Source organism: Ciona robusta, chromosome 7 (genome assembly GCF_009617815.1).
Source record: "Ciona robusta chromosome 7, ASM961781v2".
NCBI lineage: Eukaryota > Metazoa > Chordata > Ascidiacea > Phlebobranchia > Cionidae > Ciona > Ciona robusta.
Window position 1 is genome coordinate 6,751,088 of NC_143241.1, and position 21,254 is coordinate 6,772,341.

Consider the following 21,254-nt stretch of genomic DNA (forward strand, 5'->3'; position numbering starts at 1 on the left):
TAATTCGACGGTAACCTCTTGGTCGAGGGCGGAACTGCGGCTCGATTTTAGCATGTCGGTGCAAATAGTTTGACCAGTATATAAACTACGCCGCCAAGCAACCGTCGTTGATTGCGACTCTCTTAAATTAATTCCACATTTCAGTTGTACAAAGAGTAAGACGTGGCTAAAGGTTTGCTATTTAACAGAGCAGTCTGGAAAACCTGCGTCACAACTTTTTGAGCCTATAGATTGCGATCAAGGCCAGTATGCAAACACGCAGAGGCAGGAACGAGGCGCTAAGCCGAAATCCCGCAGGGGAAGTGCGGCAACGACGTTTGGCAATTAAAACAACACCTCGCACCAATCAAGGCAGCGGTACCTTGTCCGCTTTGAACTGCTGGCAAAGGTTGTTCGTTATTGCATTGCTCCCTCTAACCTCTGCGTATGTAACCGGTAAGTCTTTTTTGTGGCTTTATGACATTTCTCATTTGAACTGTATAATTAGTAGCATCGCGAGATGTACAGCCGTGTAAGAACATATTACTCGTAAGCGATTAATACGGTTAATGACTGGATACATTGTTTGAATTAGGCGATTGATCTTATATGACACACGGCCTACTAGAAATATATTTCTAGTATGTCGTGTATGACATTAAAACTGTTCGTTTATCTTGGATTAATTAGTTCGTTGATTAATTGAGTTGGTAGTTTATTTATATAAGTACAAAACAGTATAAACACAATTCGTGTTAAGTATAGATTTATATTTGTTTAGCGTATACGTATACGGGGCAACCACTTATGAAGTCGAACTTGAATAACTTTAAACAAATGTTGATGTACTTAATCTAACTTATCCAAAGTGATCATGCAATTTAATAGCGACTGTATTGAACATGCTTATAGAGCGGTTTGGTCCCACGAACAATAGATTGTACAGTAGGGTCACCTTTTAACTCTATTTTCTCGTCCCATTTAGTAGTAAACAAAGAACATTAAAAAAAATATAAAACAATATTCTCACGACTCATATATAGACCGTTGTTAATTGTTTAAACCACGATAAGGATATTTGGATATACTGTGTGCTAAAGGTGTCCCAACTTACCCCACCCTACTATACATTCTGCATTAAATAATCTTTTAGCGGCTCATCTGGTATATAGAGTATTTTTAACGTTCCGTCCGCCATCCGAAAAGACTTTATTCATGTGGGTTTTTGACGCAACAAATACACGCAAGCAAAAACAACAGAATATTCTGCATTAAACTATGGAGTATAGTTCGACTTGGAAATACTGAATACAAGAGCTGTAATTGTTGTGATGCGACATGAAACTGTAATCCATGTGGCTATATCGCTAACAAGGGGATAATCCTTATCGGCTTTTGGTTATGGAGATTTTCGGTGTTGTCCGAGTTCATATACCGCCGATAATATGTATGGCAATTGTAAAATTTCAAGAATGCTGTTGTTGTTGATGAGTTGAACGGATTGTGTTATTTAACGATTTCGCCTGGTGTTGTGTGTACCCGATTGCTGCAGCCTTTTTTGCAGTAAAAATTTCTATTTTTCTGCGCCCTTGCGGTGTTATCCCTGGCCGCAAGTAATCGTTTGTATATTTTCTCTGGTTGCATTGTAATTTTTTTGCGTGTTTAGAGTGTGAACTCCCTGTGCGTGTTAACCACATGTATACTTGCAGAAGAATTGCTCGATTTTGTGAAACTTCACCAATCTGGAAGAGTAACCAACGATGGCCTCGTGGGATCGTCGGATCAAAACTCCCCCGCGTAAGTTTTACAACTAATTTTACAAATTAGTTTTCAAAATCCATATATAGTAGGGTTGGGGTAAGATGGGACAAGCATACATTAAGTGGCGTGAAACAACTTGAATTTGAGAACTGTTTTACTCCCTTTCTCACTTCATGTGGTAAACGAAGAATATTTGCAGAATTATATAACCGCACCCTTACGAACGTACTGAAGCGTTGTTTAATTGTTCAAAACACGATCAGTAGGAAAATCAGATTAAAGTGCTTACGGTATCCCATCTTACCCCAAAGCACTATATACATGTTACAGCAAAGACCAAATTATTTCGTTTCTGTTGATGTATATTTAAATTCGCCTCCAAATCGTTAAGTTATTTTATAAATGTTGCTCTGTCTATACGTGCTTGGAACGTACACAGAACATGCCATTTCGGTTTTGCCCATAAAAGGTGAAAACCGGTCATGTCTAATTACGTCGCGCTTATGGGCACGAGCAAAAATTCTTTCGGATTACGTTTCTCTGACGTCAGATGACGTAATGGCCAAGATAAAATATTCGAAACTCGCATCAGAAAATACAGATTTTTCTCGCCTCACGAATTATAATATCTCGAAAACTGCGCGTTTTGTTGACGAAATAGTAAAATATTAACCCAACAACTTGACAATGAATACGTTCTGACGTTTATCCTCTGTTTTGTAAACAGTATTTCACGAACTTAATTAAAGCGGGACAGACATTGGTAGCAATGTACGAACTTAATCTAAGAAAAGCTTGTTTGCTGTGTCTGGAAAAGTTTTTACTGTACACTGTATAATCTGACTGAACCTTCTATACATACAAAGTTCAACAGTTTAATTCGGTTATGTTTTTTAGAAATCCGTTTCCAATACCAAGCCCTCCATACGATGAAAGCTCATTTAAAAGTAAGTTGTTTTACTTATATCTCTATACTGTCAGCCATACATAAAAAGCCCAACCCTAAAACCACTCAAATATACGAAAACGCATGAAATAGTGCATGCATCGTGTTAGAACGACTGATGCTACCCTGTCACGCAAGGATAAAACAAGTTAAACTCATTCATTCATTTATTTACTCATTTTCCATTAACTTATGTGTAACAATATTTTATTAGATCTATGTCGACACAAAAAGTTGGACATCGTTTTTGTTCTGGACGGGTCAAAAAGCGTAAAAGCTCATAACTTCCAGAAGATGTTAGCATTCACGTCTGAAATGGTCGGAAATTTTCAAATAGGGTCAGAAGACACGCAGGTAAAAGTTTTACGTGTAACACAGTAGGTTGGGGTGATATGGGACTTGGTTTCATTCCCTTTCTCGTCTCATTTGTTAGTAAACAGAGAATATTTACAGAACTATGTAACTGTAGGCGGTAGCCTTGGAAATCTACAAGAACGTTGTGCCAGCAGTATCCTATCTTACCCCACAGTACTATATCTAAATATCCTGACCAGCGATGTGCATTTAGCATGGTATCTTATAGTATGTTACAGAATGGTCTTTATACAATTCTAGGTTGGAGTGATACAATACAGCAGCTGTATTCGGCCGCACATCTGGCTAAATAATTTCACGGATACGGAGCAACTCCAGAGCGCCATCGCCGGGATAAAATTTGAAGCGAAAGGCACGGCAACCGGGAAAGCTTTGCGGTTTGCTTCCAACAGAATGTAAGCAATGCGTGTTGTACTAGATACCATATTAAGCATGAAACATCATAGTTTATCTCCGTTTATGTGAAAAACTGTTGCTGTGGGTATGTATGATAAAATAGTTACAAAATTTCAATTGAAAATGTGATTGCAATTGTAATAAGTTGCATAAAGCTGAATTGTGTAGCAATCGTTCTTAGTTTTGGTTTAGATTTTTATTTACTGACTCTAATATACTGCTAATCTGTGCATTACAACGAATCTGGTCACTACAAGTTACACATAAAATGCATTTTTGTTAAATTACTATTAAATCTACACATTACACACATTTTTCAACTAAACTTTATATTCCAAGCCAATTTTGCCATAAAATGTAACAGTTAAAACCACATTTCTTATTAAGGTTTAATTGGAAGATAGGTGCAAGAGAATTGTCGGGCGGTGTACGTCGTATTTTGATCCTCATCACTGATGGAAGGTGGTCAGTACGAGATGATATTCCTGGTGCATTGGCAAGTCTGGAATCAAAACAAGTGGAGCGCTTTGCTGTTGGGGTAAGGAAATTGTAAATGGGAATACTATATTATGGGCATCAAACCTGGGGTGGCAGGGTAGGCATTTGTTGTGGGCCAGTGGTTAATGTGCCTGCCTCTAACCTAGAGGTAATGGTTCAAGCGTCATCCATTGTTGGCACTTAAGGGTGTTTACTTCAACCCAAATATACTTTACTCATGGACCATAGCAGTAATTAGGATGTCTACATTCCAATATATTGATCTAATTAATATTATTATAAGCTGCATGTGTTGTAAAAGTAATTTCATTAACAGACAAAACATACAGGCAACAACTAATTGGCTTATTTTTTTTTACATAAAATCTAAATTATATTTTGTACATAGATAATATGTATTACTTGTATTTCTTTGTCATTATTTAAAATCTGATTAAATATGAAATAATCCTCTTATAGGTTGGTAGGGTGGTTAAAACACTTGATCTGGGAGCTCTCGTTTCCGAACCAAAATCAAACCACTCTTTCCATATTCCATCCTTTGACGAATTAGATGAAGTTGGCAGAAAAATTCTCTCCACAATTTGTCAACGTAAGTAGTGTAAGACATATAATGAAATAATGTTAAGCCAATTTTGGCCCACATTCCAGGTTCTCTGGCATGCCTTACACCAAGACCATACCCATATAGAAAATAGAGTGTGACGAATTTAAGTCAAGAGTCTGAATGTCCCTTGTATTTGTACTCGTTTATCCACACATGGTAGGGCAACTTCAGATGTTTTAACACTAGTGTTCCGTTCACACAGCTCATGCCCACTTTTATTACATATCTAACTTTGCTGGTGATATTTTTTGTATGGCTTGGGTAATATTTTTTGTATGACAGTTTGGACATTAGTAAAGTGAATTATAACTTTTACCGTTTGCTTATTCCAATATTTTTTTAGCATGAAATTGTGCTTTTACTGGTTTTAATTTTAGTGTTATTGCAGAAAAAGAATGTGGGAATGGCAACGTGCCACAATTAGCCGAAACAGGTAAATGTGTTGGGACTTAGGGTTATTATCAGTCATTAAATTTTACTTGGGTGGCCACAGTGATTAGAGCCCTGCCTCTAACCCAGAGGTTAGGAGTTCAAGGCTGGTCTGTTACCATATGGGGCATGAGGTGAATGAAACAGATCACCCGTGTTATAACAATTACAACAACTGCCTTGCCCAGCCATGTGGTCATAAAACAATTTACATTCATTCAACTAAAGCTCTTAAAACTTTTCCAGGATTCGATTTGATTCAACTAACAGGAATGGACACGAGGTTTGATGTTTCACATGTTCGAGGGAGTAATGAACTTTCAACAGCTTATAGCATTGGACCACAGACCGATATACAACTGTCACCAACCAGGTTTGAAACAATTCAAGTATATTATGCTTATGTCCTAGTTCTAGTATATTATTTTTATTTTCCAGTATGTTATACCAACATACTCACTGATTTTATTCAGATACAATATTCTTCTATTCAAGTATATTATATCCATTGATTTTGTCCCAGTATTTTATTAAGACACTTAGAGGCAATTGCTTCAACCCAGTAGTCACTAATGGGTTGTCTAAATTGTCAGCCATACAGAAAAAACACCCACAAAGTTACATACATGCTAACTCGTAAGCTGACACGAGATGTATTAAAACAGAACACCCGTGCTATAAAGACTTTCGTTTTCCAACCACGTGAGGTTAAAGCAAATTACGGTTATTCATAATATTTTTCCCAGTATATTATTCCCACGTCAAAGCCACAACATTAAGAACCTTCGGCCCTGATTTAAAATGACTACAAAAAGTAGTACGTCATCTTTCATGCCCGTGCCATCTTACCCTCATACAAACTTCACACACATTCCTTCACAAGAGTTGCTGCACTGTATAATTTTAAACCCATTGTTTTACCCCAGTATATTATTCCCTCTTCAATTCCCGACCAACTTCGGCATCTTTGCCACTTTCCGGATGAGCGATGAAGCAAGAGATCAGGACTGGATCCTCCTGGAGTTCCAAGATCCCCAGGAGATCCCGATGTTCTCCATCAGGATCTTGGGAGCCGAAAAGAAACAAGTTCACTTCATGATGAGAGCTTATAATGGGGAAACTTGTCTATATGAATTCCATGGTAAAATGTGTTCATTTTATTCAAACGATTGTTTGTTGTCTTAATTTTGTATGTTTGTAAACCTTTATTATGAGTTCCATGTTTGGTTGTCAAAATCACTGCTGTTTTTAACTGTCCGGAAACCATTTTATTTTTACCCTTTCTAAAAAACTTATTTTTAATTTTTACAAAGTTTGATTTAATTTTAAATTAAAAAAAATCTGATTTCCTTAGATGTGTCTCATTTATTTCAACCTGGATACCACACGGTGGCACTATACGTTGAAAACATAATCGCCACCCTGACTATCGACTGTGAGCTGGTTGGTCAATATCTGCTTACATCACAACCATATTTGGGCGATACGGATGGACGACTCGTTATCTCCAAACATGTGACTGGTGCCGATTCCACTGTGGTAAAAATGCATTATAACCTTTACCGGTTTCTATTTATAGTTGCCAGTTGGGTTGAAATATTTTGGTTTCTATCTATAGTAGGGTGGGGGGAGACAGGACATAATATCCAAATATCCTGATCATGTTTTAAACAATTAACAACAGTCTATAAGAGTCGTGTGAATACGGTTTTATAATTCTTTGAATGTTCTTTGTTTACTACCAAATGAGAGGAGAAAATAGCATAAAAAATGTCCCATGTTTTCCTACCCTTCTTTTTACAGAATTCTTTTACAGTATTTTAGGTTTTATTGTTTTATTATAAAATTTTAGTTATTTTATTTTGTGTGTTTTAACAATTCTATCCCACTATTCGTATTTTAGATTGATCTTGAAAAACTGTATATTGTCTGCCAAGCCATTTATAATGAAGGTTCAGAACAATGCTGTGACGTTAATAAAGAAAAGGTAACATATATTGATAAATATGTTATTATATAAATTATCATATATATATATATATATAGCAAAGAACACTCCTCTCCCTTGGTTAAAAACCTGGCCTGCACCAATTTATCAGCTATACATATTGCTTATAAAAAAGAAAGCCAAAAAATTTTACTTTTCACTAAAAATATTTTCCATAAGATCAGAATAAAAACTACTTCCCATTTTTCTTGGCATTCATTGTTATTGTAAATGCCTTACTAAAACTGTTTACCGGCAAAATTCTTCTTAATTTACATTTACATAACACCGGAAATCTCTCCATTGAAGCAGGATTCTAAATTATCAGTTTTATAAAGGGCACTGTCATTGGTGGTAAAATACTGTATTGAAAAAACTTTGTGGGGCACATTCCAGTGACACGCTCCAGGTATTTGCCAAATAATAAGTTACAAATTGCCTGTATACCCACCACACTTGGAGGGTGGCATTCACACACAATAGCAGCGGTTATTTTATGAGCCCAGACGTTATTAATCGCTTCCGAGCAAATCTCACCACTTACAAGTTCATTCATTCAGCCTTTCTCAACCAGACACCGGAAAAGTTTATCTAGAAAAGGTCTTTCAAGTTCATTGGATCTGTTAGCAGTTTCTTTTAGGGCATTTTGTGGTTTCTGCCACTCTAGCATCTATTTTTCTTTGTTTGTTTATTTTTTTAATTTAAACTGAAATGTACTAAAAATAGTTTAAAAACTTTTTTTTAAATAAGTGTCAAAGAGTTCTATATCCAAGGTGTTTTCCCTAAAACAATAATTAAACGTATTGAAGTATGGTTTAAAAAAATTTGTTTAAAAAAGGTTATTTTTATTAATTAGTGTCTAAGAGTTCTATATTCGAGGTGTTTTCCTAAACCGATAATGATTCAGTTAACATGCGTTATGTTATGATCATACATAGACTGGACTGAAGAATGTATGAGTCTTGTTTTATCTCTGGTTTTCCAACCCTGATACTTTCAAGTGGTATTTTACAATCGGTATAAGGCTCCATTCATCACACTAGCTAGAGTATAAGAGACAGGGTGGTTTTAAAGTGTGTTGGTTGTTACTATTTAACTTGGAGTGCGTTATAACTTTTCAAAGTTTGTTTTGCGGTTTCTGTTTGGTCACTATGCCCCCATGTCAATTCCTTTCAGAAATTGAACTTATTTTTTAAGCGATTTGTTTAAGTTTTTCTGTTAACTTTTACTAAAAGTAGAACCATGGGTATTTGTTTGCGTAAGTACTTAGATGGGGTTGCTATGTTTTGATTTCTGTTTTATTTAGTAAATATTTACTGTTGATTTTAAGCTTGGATTACTATGAATGTAAATTGTATCCAATATTTCCAGCTTAAACAGCCTAATATTAACATCATTGGTCAAGTTATTCAGGTTCTCTTTTTAATGTTCTTTATTTTGTCTGTATTAACTTCATTAACTTAGTATGTTCGGAACATGTTTGTTTAGAATTAAGTGCAACAAAATACAGACACGACAAAGAAATATTAAAAAATTATAGGTAAAGCTACTCAGGTTATCTTTATAAACGTTCTTTATTTTGTCAGTATCCAGGTTAGATTTATTTACATATCTTCGTTTATTGGCATCAGTTATTAAACATGTGGATTTGGAATTTGCACTTAGCAGTAAATCTTTATTGGACTTTGTGGCTTTGTTTTCTGGTAGGGTGTGTTCTGCTCTTTAAGATAGAACTATCAATAGAGTAATGTTTAACTTAAACAATTCGCTTTAAAAATAAGAAGTTTATAGTTTTAAAAGCTCTGAACTAAGTTCAACTCTTTTTATTGCGAATTTTTATTGGTAAGATACTATGACATTACATGTCAGGGTACAGAAGATTTAGTTTGGCCAAAACAGCAAAACTTAAATGCAATTAAACATGCCTAGTTTTTTATATATCAAAGCTTGATGTCACCATTGCAAGACGCTTAACAGTCATCAGTTGTCTAACTTGTCAGTAATACAGAAAAACCCACAAAGTTACAGGTGACGTGGTAATTCATAAGCGGGTAAAGTTGTATAAAATGTAGCCTATGTTATAACTTCTGAAGTTACACTTCAATATTAAGAATAAAGCATAATTTATTGTTATATTTATTGTTTCTAGTGCAACATAACTGACAGCACCATCTCACCAACTCAAGCAGCAAGACCAGAAATACCAGATGTTCGGGAAACTGATTTCGAATCCATTGACATCCCAGTGATCCCTTCTTCTCGGGAGGAGAGTGATGATCTTCCTGATCCGGAGGTTCCCTCAAGCACTGAGGACCACATCCGGAGAACTGAGGAGCATCTTGATGAAGAGGACACTGAAGATAACTACAGAAAGGAGATTGATGAACTTCCTGCTCCGGAGGTCCCCTCAAGCACTGAAGACCACATCCGGAGGACTGAGGAGCATCTTGATGAAGAGAACACTGAAGATACCTACAGGGAGGTTGGAGATGACCGAGATGATGCTATCATCGGAGCAACCTCGCGTAAAGGAACATCTAGGAGTCACTCAGAAGATTCAACAAACCGAAAAAGTTCCAAACCAGCAGGAGTGTCACCTTATATTGAGAAAACCATTACATCAAAAGCAACGGATATGAATTCCTCTGTGGAGTTGAATGATGAAGTCACTCATGTTGTTCGTATGAATAGTAGAAGAAGTCCTGCTTCACAAACACAGTTACTCAGGTTACAAGGAGACATACCAATAAGCATAAGATCGCAACCATCTGCAGTACCAGCCCCTAATCGAAACCCACGACCACAACAAGCACGAGAATGTATTCCAGGTCCAAGAGGATACCCAGGACCAAAAGTAAGAACAATTATTTCTAATTTAGAAATTGGTACAAATTTATAAAAAAAAGTGTTACATTTAAAACCATTTCTAAATAAAAATTTAGGAACACTTCTGTAAGATTTAAAACAATACTGCGAAATTTTTTTATAATATTTAAAAAAAATGTTTTATGTCTTTTCTGTTTTCAGGGTCACCATGGTTCAACCGGTTTGCCTGGAAAGCCTGGTCCACTTGGAAGAAAGGTTGGTTATAATAACACATGTTGATGCATGGTAACATTATGTAATTAACATGTATCCACATACAGGGTGAACCAGGAATACGGGGGGCGAATGGACCGAGAGGTTTCCAGGGCGACCGTGTAAGTTTATATAGTCTGTAAAGTAATGAATATCCTCCTATGATTTCGAATTTACAAATTTAGTTTGATTTGTATACTGCACTGCCATTGCATAAGTTTATTGCTTGAAGTTATTGCATTTTAGCTTTTACGAAAATAAGGCATGTTATATTTTGATATAATAAGAAAAATTTAAATAAATATTTCAATATCTCTTCAGTCTTCAAACATTTTGTTGCATTTTTATAATTTTCAATTTAGTATAATTTTTATCAAATACTGAAAAGTACTTCAATATTCTTCATACCTTTTGTACATTTCTTCACTTGTGTTTACACAGGGCTTCCCAGGTCCGCAAGGTTATAGAGGTTACAAAGGGAACCAAGGAGCTAAGGTAATATTTAAATGACTTACCTACAAATCTAACACTTTTTCCCACACATTGTACCATAAGGTGTTTTAATGAAGTGTTTTTTTCTGTTGATTCCCTACTTTCCTTCTTTAATTAATATAATTTGCATTTTCAAAAATTATCCATATGACCACACCAATAACCTCTCGCAATAAGTTTAACACCTAAATTTGTAACACAGGGTGACTTGGGACCTCCAGGTGTAAGAGGTGCTCATGGGTTTACAGGACCCCAAGGTAATCCTGGATTACTTGGTGTAAGAGGTACACCTGGAATGTCAGGACAAAAGGTTTGTGGTTTAGAATGTTTGCCGATCATTTTTTGGTTTTTATTTCAAACTTTATTTATTTTCGGTAAGTTAAGTACCATAAGCGGAAGATCAGAACCTGTTGTTGTCCAAGTACGTAACGATAAAAAAGTGTATTCAGTTTATTTTATTATGTCTTTTTACCTGGTATTTGTACTTAAATTTGTCCTTGTTTAAAAAAAATAAGACGTAAATTTTCTTCCTATTTGCTTCTATATGCCAAAACTATTATTACAGCTTTATATAAAGCTATTTGTAACCTTGTTATCATACAGGGAGAATCTGGCCAACCTGGCAGAGATGGTAGAAATGGATTAAAAGGAGCAAGGGTAAGGAATTCATAAAAATATATCAATATTTATTGCTGTTGCTACCACGCATAATAATATTCTTTCCAAAAAGTATTTTCTGGCAAAAAAGGTAACATGGATTTTATTAAACTGTTTCATGCGGTTTTGTATGTTTATGACTATAATAAAGTCTTACTTCATGCCAGAGAATTAGTTTTTAGGTAAATATAAAGAAAGAATATGCTTTCATAAACTTTTTTTTTATTTTAAAAGAAACATATAATTTATTAACAATCTTGTTTTAAAGACAATATAAAATATATATACTGATATTGCTACCTTTTATAATATATGTTTTCTATGTGTAGGGACCACCTGGTACAGGCAGTGGAATTGGTTTGCGTGGTAGACCCGGCATGAAAGGTTCTCAGGTAAATATGGTGCATTTATCATTGTTTTGTATTTTGAACTGAATTTGTGACCCTTTATTGGTTGTCTAAATTGTTCGCCATACATGTAGTATATAAAAGAAATATTACCTCGAAGTGACATACATAGTAACATATAAGCAGACTTGTTGTGTATGAAACAGAACGCTTGTGTAATAGCTCCAAAATGTATAAAGCAGAAAACCCGTGTTATAGCGGCAAAAAAAAAGTATAAAACAGAACCATCGTTTTATAACAACGGAGTATATAAAACAGAACACTCGTTATAACGACTGACATTGCCCTACCATGTTAAGATAAATAAGTTACATTGTTATACAGGGTCCTCCAGGTAATCCTGGTGTGAGGGGTATGAAAGGACATATGGGATTTCCTGTGAGTTTAATATATAATATATAGAATTATGTAGTCTATTATATAGCATGCACAATAATAGATTATAAAGTGTCTAAAAAATGTATGAATGACTTTTAAAATTTGTATAAAATAGGGTTTATTCAGTCTATTATATAGCATACATGATACAATAATTTTATACATATTAAAGTGTCTAAAACTGTATAAATGACTTTTTAATTTTGTATTATAAAGATTTATATGTTGTATTATGTATTATAATGTATATATGTGAAATATCTGGTTTCTATAACCACAAAAATAACTGCATCAGTAAAAAACGATTTTTACATTTGCTGTAGCAATTTATTTTTATTGAATTTCTCGTATGTAAAGATTTATGTATTATATTACAAAAGCATATGTGTTATATATACAGAAATATGTGGTGTAATTTATTTTTATTGGATTTTGCTCCGTAATGTTAAGATTTTTGTATTAGAGTATAAAGTATATTTTTATGATGTAAAAAAAACAGACAAGATATTTTTGAAAACAGATATTTTTATTTTATTATGTTATATTGGATATGTGTATTATATACACAAATATGTAATGAAATTTATTTTTATTGGATTTTTTCTGTAATGTAAAGATTTATTATATAGTATATCTTAATGATATGTCTGGTGTCTAACCACATACTGTCTGAGTAGAAATAACAAATATTTTTATTTTATGTCACAATATTGAGTATGCTTTGAGGACGCATATATAATGTAATTTATTTTCATTGAATTTTTTAATAGGGTATTCCTGGTTTGAAAGGGGACAAAGGAAATCAAGGACCTACTGTAAGTTGACTACCTATATAAGACTTATAATTATGTAAGTAATGGGTTTAAGGCTTGGCGTTGCTACACAGTGATCATTATTTAGTTGTCTTAGTTGTCAGCCATGCAGAAAAACAATCACCCACAAAGTTACATACGTGGTAACTCGTTAGCTGGCACGAGGTGTATAAAAAAGAACACTTATGTTATAACGATTGTCGTTTATAACTTTACAAAAACTTATAGTTCTTATCATTACCAGGGTATTCACGGAATGCCAGGAACACCAGGAAAACCAGGAGAAATTGGAAATCCGGTAAGTTACCAATATATTGGTGTATAAATATCTTAGAGCCGCAGAGCTATGGGTATAGAACTCCATAAATATTCTTTGTTTACTACAAATGGTTAGAAAAAATTGGAATGAAAACGTGTCCCTTCTTACTCCACCCTACTATATCTTAAATATCTTTCCTTTTTTTAATTTTAATATATCTTCAGTATCTTTTGCTGGAGGAAAAAAGAGAATAAAAACATGTCCCTTCTTATTCCACCTTACTATATCACAAACAAATTTATGTAGTTGATCTTGAAGATGTGTTATGTACAAGAATTGTGTTATTTTATATACAGGGTGAAAGGGGTCCAGTTGGAAACATTGGACCACCAGGACCAAGAGGTTACCAGGTTTGTATATCTTTCATTTTATGTTGTTATTGTTAACTTAGTGTCTTTAGTAACTCTCTGACTCGGTGGTTAAAAAAGCTTAACATTTATTTTGAAATTACTAAATTTACTAATGTGTGTTACTGTGTTTTAAATTCTATGACTTTTAGTAAAAAGAGCTGAAAGTTAATGTTTATTAAAACAGTTTAAATAAAAAGTACATGAAGTATGTAAAATGTGTGTATTATTTCTCTGACTTTATGGCCAAAAAAAGCTACTCTTCGAGACTAAATATAATTTTTAGGAAATGGCATTTATTAAAAAATATTAAATAAAGGTACATGCAAAAAATATTATTACATAATATTGTTGTACACTTTATGTATGCAGCACAATACACAGTGTATATTTGCCATGTCTTCTGTTTTATTTGACACTTATGATAACAGTGACCAAAGGCATATTGTTTAGTGTCAAGGCTTAAGTGACAATTACCACAGCAATGTATGGATAGGCTGTTATGAACATGCTTTTATAAACAAACTGCATAACAATTGGCGAACTTTAAAAAAAATCAGTTTTTAAAGCAACATTTTATGTTAAAAAAATATATTATTTGTTTAATATTATATTCTTTTTTGTTTTGAATTTAATTCATGTAATATTTAAACAAAGTTTAAAGTGTCAATTACCATGCCCATGGGTTCAAGGCTTGTTTTTGATATCATTGTGGGTGTATGTGTCCTTGGTCAAGATACTTAAAACATACTTTGTCATTTTGTTTTAAATTTAATTCATATAATATTAAACAGGGTGAAAAAGGCACCAAAGGCACACAAGGACCAAGTGGTGGCCAAGGAGCCCCAGTAAGTTAGCGTGTTTATATTTTTAGGTGGTAATACTCGAAACCATTTGTAAAGCAAGTTAACATGTTATAAGTAACATTAATCTAATCATACCCCTGCTTAAACTCTTATAATCTTCCTCCAGGGTGAAAAGGGAGATAGGGGTTTATCTGGAACACCTGGAATCCCTGGCTTACCAGGATTAACTGGTCCAAAGGTGAGTTATGTGTGGAAACATTGCATTTGTTTAGTGTCAGTTTAGGAAGAAAAGTCTGCAGAATTTGGTTTTTTTCCCCACATTGAGCGAAATTCTACATTTTTTTAGAAAATCCTTGCACAGGTTGTTTGTAATCAATATTGCAGTATGTTTGTAATCAATATTAAACTATGCAACGGAAATCCTGGCAAAAACATTTTTTAGACAAAAGGCTACTAAATTTGTTATAAAAAATATCCTCTGCTTAAAAAATAAAGCTTGGATGTGTGTTTTATTAAGTTTGCGTTTAACAGGGACATGCTGGTATGGATGGTCCTGTAGGGAAGAAGGTATGTAATATTTATGTAATGTGATTATGTAGTGTTAGAAATGGGTTGGGTGTTGTAATATCTGCTGACATTGCCACACCAATTGGGAACATTCGTTTTCCCTCTAAATCTAAAACAGCTTCTCCATTTCCATCAAATATAATTTTGTTATGCCAACATATGAACTTGGTAACTTGTAGGTGAGCATGTAGTGTATAAAACAGAACGCTCATGTTATAATGACTGTCGTTTTTCGTCCCCGCAAGATAACCCAAGTCACATTCACTTATTAGTAACATGTTTAATGCTAATCGACTTGCACAGGGTGATATTGGACTTCCTGGACCTGCTGGTAAACCAGGGACACAGGTTAGTTATGTTAATCAAGCTTCACTACAGTAGTGCTGTGTAATGCATGTTAGATTAGATTTATCATAATATGTAGATTGGTAGAACCTAGATATGTAGTGTTAACATCGGAGCCAAACCTGGGTTGGCAGGCACATAATATTTTAATATTCTGATCAAGTTTTAAACAAATAACAACGGTCTATGGAAGTCTGAGGATAGGGTTATGGGGATGAGAAAATACCAAAATGGGATTAGAAAATAGACTGAAAAATTGTCCCATGTTCCCTCCTTATTATATATATAGATGCTATTAATTGCTTGACACATTGTAGTTTGCATGCATTTCACTTCTAATTACTGCAATCTTGCTTGTAGGGGGTTGTAGGCCCATCTGGTGACATTGGAATGGTATGTCTTTAATTCACACTTTAATTATAATTTATATTTATTTTGTTCTTAGGGGTTTTTCGTACTTTTTATTTTTTTACAGCCCTAAATGTTTCTAGCATTTCAACTTTTTTCTGCTTTCTGTACTTGTTCTATTTTTATAGCTTTTTTTTATTCATATTTTTGAAGTAGAAGAAAAGGTATTATCTTACTGACTTTTTTTAAATAGTCATTATTTTTTAATTAATTAATTTTAAATTTTATAATTGGTTATTATGTTTAAAAAGGAAATTGGAAGTTTTAAATTCTCTTTTTCGTAACAGAAAGGTGAGCAGGGTGAAAAGGGCCCTCAGGGTCCCCGTGGCCCCCAAGGTAGACGTGGGGTTCGTGGCAACAAAGGAGAGAAGGGCGAACAGGGTTTGGTGGGGCACGTGGGTCACATGGGTAAAACCGGAAAGCAAGGACCCAGGGTGAGTTTGTTTTACGATATATGTTGGTTTTGGTTATAATAATGACAACTTATATTTGTTTTTTCCGTTACAGTAGCAAAGTTGAATAATGTTTAAAACGAAAACTTCATTGGGTTGTAGCTTATCCAGTGCCATTTTTGTGCATTGTTTGTTATTCACTTTATTGTACCATGATGTAATATAAGTGATATATACGTAACAGGGCCCTCCAAGGAGAATGAAAGAAATTGAAGAATTGGTGAAGAAAACTATTTCAAGCATGTTGCCTGCGTAAGTGGTTGCTAAACCTAGTAAAAGTACTGAATGTAACATACTATTAACCCAGTAGGGTTGCATAAAACTTTAGTAGACTAAAAGGGGTTGCGAGTAAAGTTTGCGAAGCCCTGCTTTACCTTATAAAACAGAACACTCGCGTTATAACGAATATTGTTGCCCCAGTATTCCAGAGTAAATAACTTACATTCATTCATTCCTTCACAGGTAAAAATAAGTTACATTCGTTTTCCTTCATTATTTCAAGATAACTATTTTGTACAGAATGCTCAACCCAATTCGACAACAATGTCAACGTTGCATACCCAGGATTGTTGAGGGTAGACCTGGACCCCCGGGTCCAAAAGGGGTGAAGGGGCAACTTGGGATACCTGGGGAAAGTGGGTTACAAGGAGATAGGGGGCAAACTGGGATCCCTGGACCTCTAGGTGTTCCTGGCCCAAGAGGTAACTTTGTCCTAAATTTTTTTGTCGTTAATGATAACTTTTTTTTTAGTGATTTTAACGTTTTATTTGGTTTTTGTGGTAGTTTTTGTTATTAATTTGATGTGCTTTTGTATTTTTTGCTATCGTGTTATGTGTATACATATATACACAGGTCCATCTGGAGATAAAGGTGATACTGGTGATCGTGGTCACTCTACCCCTGGTATGCAAGGAGCTGCAGGCTTACCAGGTACTGCATTTACGTATACTATAATCACTGATTATTTATAGCTGATGTCATATTGCACACCATACATGGTAGCTTTATATACACAATACATAAATGTCTTCTGTAGCAATCTGGTCCTTTATAGATTGTCCAAACTGTCATTCATAAATTAAAAAAAAACAAGGCGTTTGTAAAAAAACACTCGGCATATAACGACTATCGTTCCCCAACCATGCGAGGATAAATTAAGTCACATTCCTTCATTCATACATATCATCTATTTATTAACACTTTATTAATCTGTAACGTCATGCAGTTTCTACAGTGTCAAGAATTCACTAATGATTTCTATTTATAGAATATAATGGTTGAATTTTCAACTGGTAAATTTGTCAAATAATTAATAAACGAACAATCGTTTATCAAATTCGTTTCGTCGTGGTCGTTTAGGATGTAGCAATGATATTTTTCAGTTTCGTGCTATTTTTAGAAGTATATTAGAAGACTATCATATATGTGTTTGGAAAGAATATGTTTTAAACAATCACCCATAAGTTCATACGTGTTAACTTGTAAGCGGGCATGAGGTGTATATGAAACAGAACACCCGTGTTATAACGACTGTCGTTTTCCGGCTACGCAATGAAAAGGCAAGTTACATTCATTTATTCTATTTCTTGACTATAGGTCGCCGTGGAAAACCCGGTAAAACTCGGCGTGGTAAAAACGGCAAAAAAGGTCCCCGTGGATTCCCAGGCACACGGGGTTACACAGGGATGCGTGGGATACAAGGACATCGTGGACAATGTTCACCAAGTGATTGTGGCGCTTTACCACAGTATCAACAAAACCCGTATACGGTATGTAAGTAATATGCGTAATAGTGACTATTAATTATTTTGCATAGAATTTATTTCGTCCCTTTGGTCACAACCACGAAGGACAAAAGAGTTTCAAAAGCGAAAAGGCGGGGAGTAACAGTAAAACAACAGTTGTTAAAACACGCTTATTGATAAAAAAAAATAACGTTTTGGGTGCGTGACCGCTACACCCTACATACAATACAATGTATAGCTATATTTTAATGTGATATTGCAATATTACATTATTTTCAATCTTTATCTATTTTAACATTTTTATATAAGTAAGGTTTTTTGGATAATAAAAAAACATAATAAAAATAATTGCCCCCAAAGTTACATACGTGGTGCCCGTAAGCGGGAACGAAGTGTATGAGATAAGACACCCGTGTTATAATGACTGTCATTGCTCTGTCACGCGATGATGAATCAATTACATAAGTGGCAACTCATAAGCAGGAATAAGGTGTATGAAACAGAACAATCCAATTATTATTTAGACTTGGTTTTTGTCTAGTACGTTTTCGTAGCAACATATTTGGATACTCTTAACTAATATTTTGTATATTGCAGTACACCGACAATAAAGGACCACCTGCGCCTACTATACCCGGTGGCAATGCTGCCAATCGACCCCCGGATGGGGTGATGGCTGGTTTGCCGAGTTTACCAGGACCTCGTGAAAGTTTGCCGAATTTACCGGGTGTTGGGCCCGCCATACTACAACAGTTAAAAGGTCAGAACGTATTTGGTTTTAAAATATCTTTATAGTTAATTGGGGTCGTGAGAAAGGATATTACAATTACCGCAACCTTTTATGGCGATGCGATTTTGAGTTGATGGTTATTTCATCGATCTATACAAACATGACATTTCACTAGCATTGCCAATCACGATACTTTTAAATTATCAATCTCTGTTACGTATCAGTCAGCGATGAATGACGCCGTGTGACGTCACAATACGCAGGAAACAGTGTATGAATGCTATTCATTCAGTTCAACAAGGCGAAAATTCCACAATTCAGGGTCACACGTACAAAGTCCGGCAATTCCCAAATTTTTCGTGATACCATTTTCATTATTTAGGATAACTAATGAATTTTTTTAATATTTTTAACATTTAACGTTTTGGATTTCCATTCACGCCTGACGATTTCTAAATTTCCAATTTCCTTATAATAAAAACACGTACGGTTTTCAAAACAATGACGTCGAAGCCTGAATCCCATATTTCCCAATTCGTGTTTTAAACAATTATCAACGGTCTATGGGAGACGTAAGGTTACAGTTTTATTGTTTTGTAAATATTCTTTGTTAACTACCAACTGGGACAAGAAAGAGAACAAAAACATGTCCCATTTTACCCCACCTTACTATACGTTAGTTTTACATGAATAAATGTAAATATGTTGTTATTTGTTTATGTACTACAAAATAGGACAAGAAAATAGAATAAAAACATGTCCCATCTTACCCCACCCTGCTATTTTATTACTTTTATACATAAACAAATGTAAACATTTTGTTACTTGTTTCATACAGGCCCAGCCAACACACACGTCGTGAACTTGGATGACTTCCCTCAGCAAAGACCTAACGACGTTAATTAATGCATTCCAAACAATATTTATAAATTCAATGCTATGTAGCCACACAAGAGGGTTGGTGTTCGTCGTTTTATATAGTAGGGTGGGGAAACATGGGACACATTTTACTCCCTTTTTCTGTCCTAAACAAAGAACATTTAAAGAAGTATAAAATTCAGACCGTTGTTAATTATGTTTAAAACATTTTTAAAACATGATTAGGAAATATGGGATAATGTGCTAAAGGTGTCCCACCTTTCTCTAGTGTATATTTTTTGATGCGTTTTTGTTATGAAAACACTTTTTGTAAATTTTCTTTGCATTTAAACTTCTTGCCTCTTTTTTTATCGCCCGTGTATTGTAGCTCACGTTTCGTCCTCAAATAAATACGTTGGGCATCACACCTTATGACGTGGCAGACGAATTAATGAAGTTTGTGACGTAACAGGAAGACAAATTAATCTCCCCCAAAATATCTCGGCAAGTGTATTGATAGAAACGTGTTATGTCTGCCAAAGCAGTTTCCATTGAAATCATATCCGAACGTGTAACCACACACGCGTGTAACCATTTATCGCATCCTCTTAATGAGCATGCGCAAACGAATTTTGGATTAGTCAAAACATATAATTTATTAGCGTGACATGAATTTAAAAAAAATCGGAAATTATATCCATATTCAGTAATACGACCATGAGAAACGTCAACTTAAGGAAGATGAATTTTTAGTCGTGCGAGCGGATAGTGGAGTAATTCACTATCGTATAACGTGGCCTACTGATCAAATTCTCATTTCCCAACAAACAAATAACGGTCGTAATTACGCAAGACGAATTCTGGCTTAATCCTTTTTCGTCTGCCCTTCGAGGCTTTTGGAACGTCAGATCTTCGCGATAAACACTGTGTGGTACGGCATACCACTGTCGTGTTGCTGAACAGTGTGAGCAAAATTGCGTCACAGAGCGATTCGATTCTGTCATGACGTCACTGGGCCATTGCCAAATATGGAAAAAGCGGAAGGAAAGGGAAGGAGACACAATATAAACATGCAAGGATGTAATTGCGTATTTCAAATCTATATCTGTTGCATCTCATAAACGTAAATGGGCATGTCAGAAATATGGATTATGTCGCTGACTTCCTGAATATAAAGATCACCCGACACTAAACGAAAAGTGATTCATAAAACTGTCATGCCACAATCTGCGTTATGTTACTCGTTTATGAAATGTTGATCATATGCCCACGGTCACGTACATTCCATACTGTTTATTAAAATCGGTATTGTCATTCATATAGTATGGTGGGAGAAGACGAAACACTTTTAGCACATATAATCCAAATATCCTGATCGTGTTTTAAACAATTAACAACAGTCTATATGGCAGTCGTAATAATACGATTTTATAATTCTTTAAATGCTCTTTGTTTACTACCAAACGGGACACGAAAATAGAATGAAAATGCGTCCCATCTTCCCCCACCCTACCATACTAATAGCTACTTTCTTCCAACTGTTATGATATCACAAAGTGAAAATCTTTATCAATTTTCGTAAATTATGGAATAATTCCTTTGCGCACGGAATGTTGAAAATCTCCCGCCCGCTGTGATTTAAAATACGAAGTACGAGGAACTGCTAACTGCCTAGGGGTGGTACTGAAGCTCTAATACCGCCTGCTATTTTTGTAGATTGCCTACAGCAGCACGAAAATTCACAAAAAGGTCTCTTGTAGCGAGTCCTAGTTTAAATCCAGTCAAATTTAGAGCTTAACTGTTGTGGATAACAATGCGGTATGCCAATGCTGAAAGCCCCGGATTTAAATTCGATTGTGTATATAATAACGTGTA

At 34.9% G+C, this 21,254-nt stretch overlaps 1 protein-coding gene across 1 annotated transcript; it reads left to right on the forward strand.

Annotated features, from left to right (window-relative positions):
- Positions 1-98: 98 nt before the first annotated feature.
- Positions 99-19,811, forward strand: LOC149734268 (uncharacterized). Its single transcript, XM_089881296.1, has 35 exons — positions 99-435; positions 1,689-1,776; positions 2,638-2,687; positions 2,901-3,040; positions 3,302-3,456; positions 3,845-3,995; positions 4,415-4,547; positions 4,951-4,995; positions 5,238-5,364; positions 5,918-6,132; positions 6,346-6,530; positions 6,895-6,978; positions 9,128-9,832; positions 10,006-10,059; positions 10,125-10,178; positions 10,498-10,551; positions 10,751-10,858; positions 11,152-11,205; positions 11,535-11,597; positions 11,937-11,990; positions 12,761-12,805; positions 13,047-13,100; positions 13,418-13,471; positions 14,263-14,316; positions 14,441-14,512; positions 14,806-14,841; positions 15,145-15,189; positions 15,547-15,579; positions 15,882-16,028; positions 16,231-16,298; positions 16,566-16,747; positions 16,899-16,976; positions 17,643-17,815; positions 18,389-18,551; positions 19,360-19,811. Exons 1-35 carry the CDS (start codon positions 249-251, stop codon positions 19,425-19,427), a joined length of 3,978 nt encoding a protein of 1,325 aa, XP_089737422.1. The 5' UTR covers positions 99-248; the 3' UTR covers positions 19,428-19,811.
- The last annotated feature ends 1,443 nt before the right edge of the window (positions 19,812-21,254 follow it).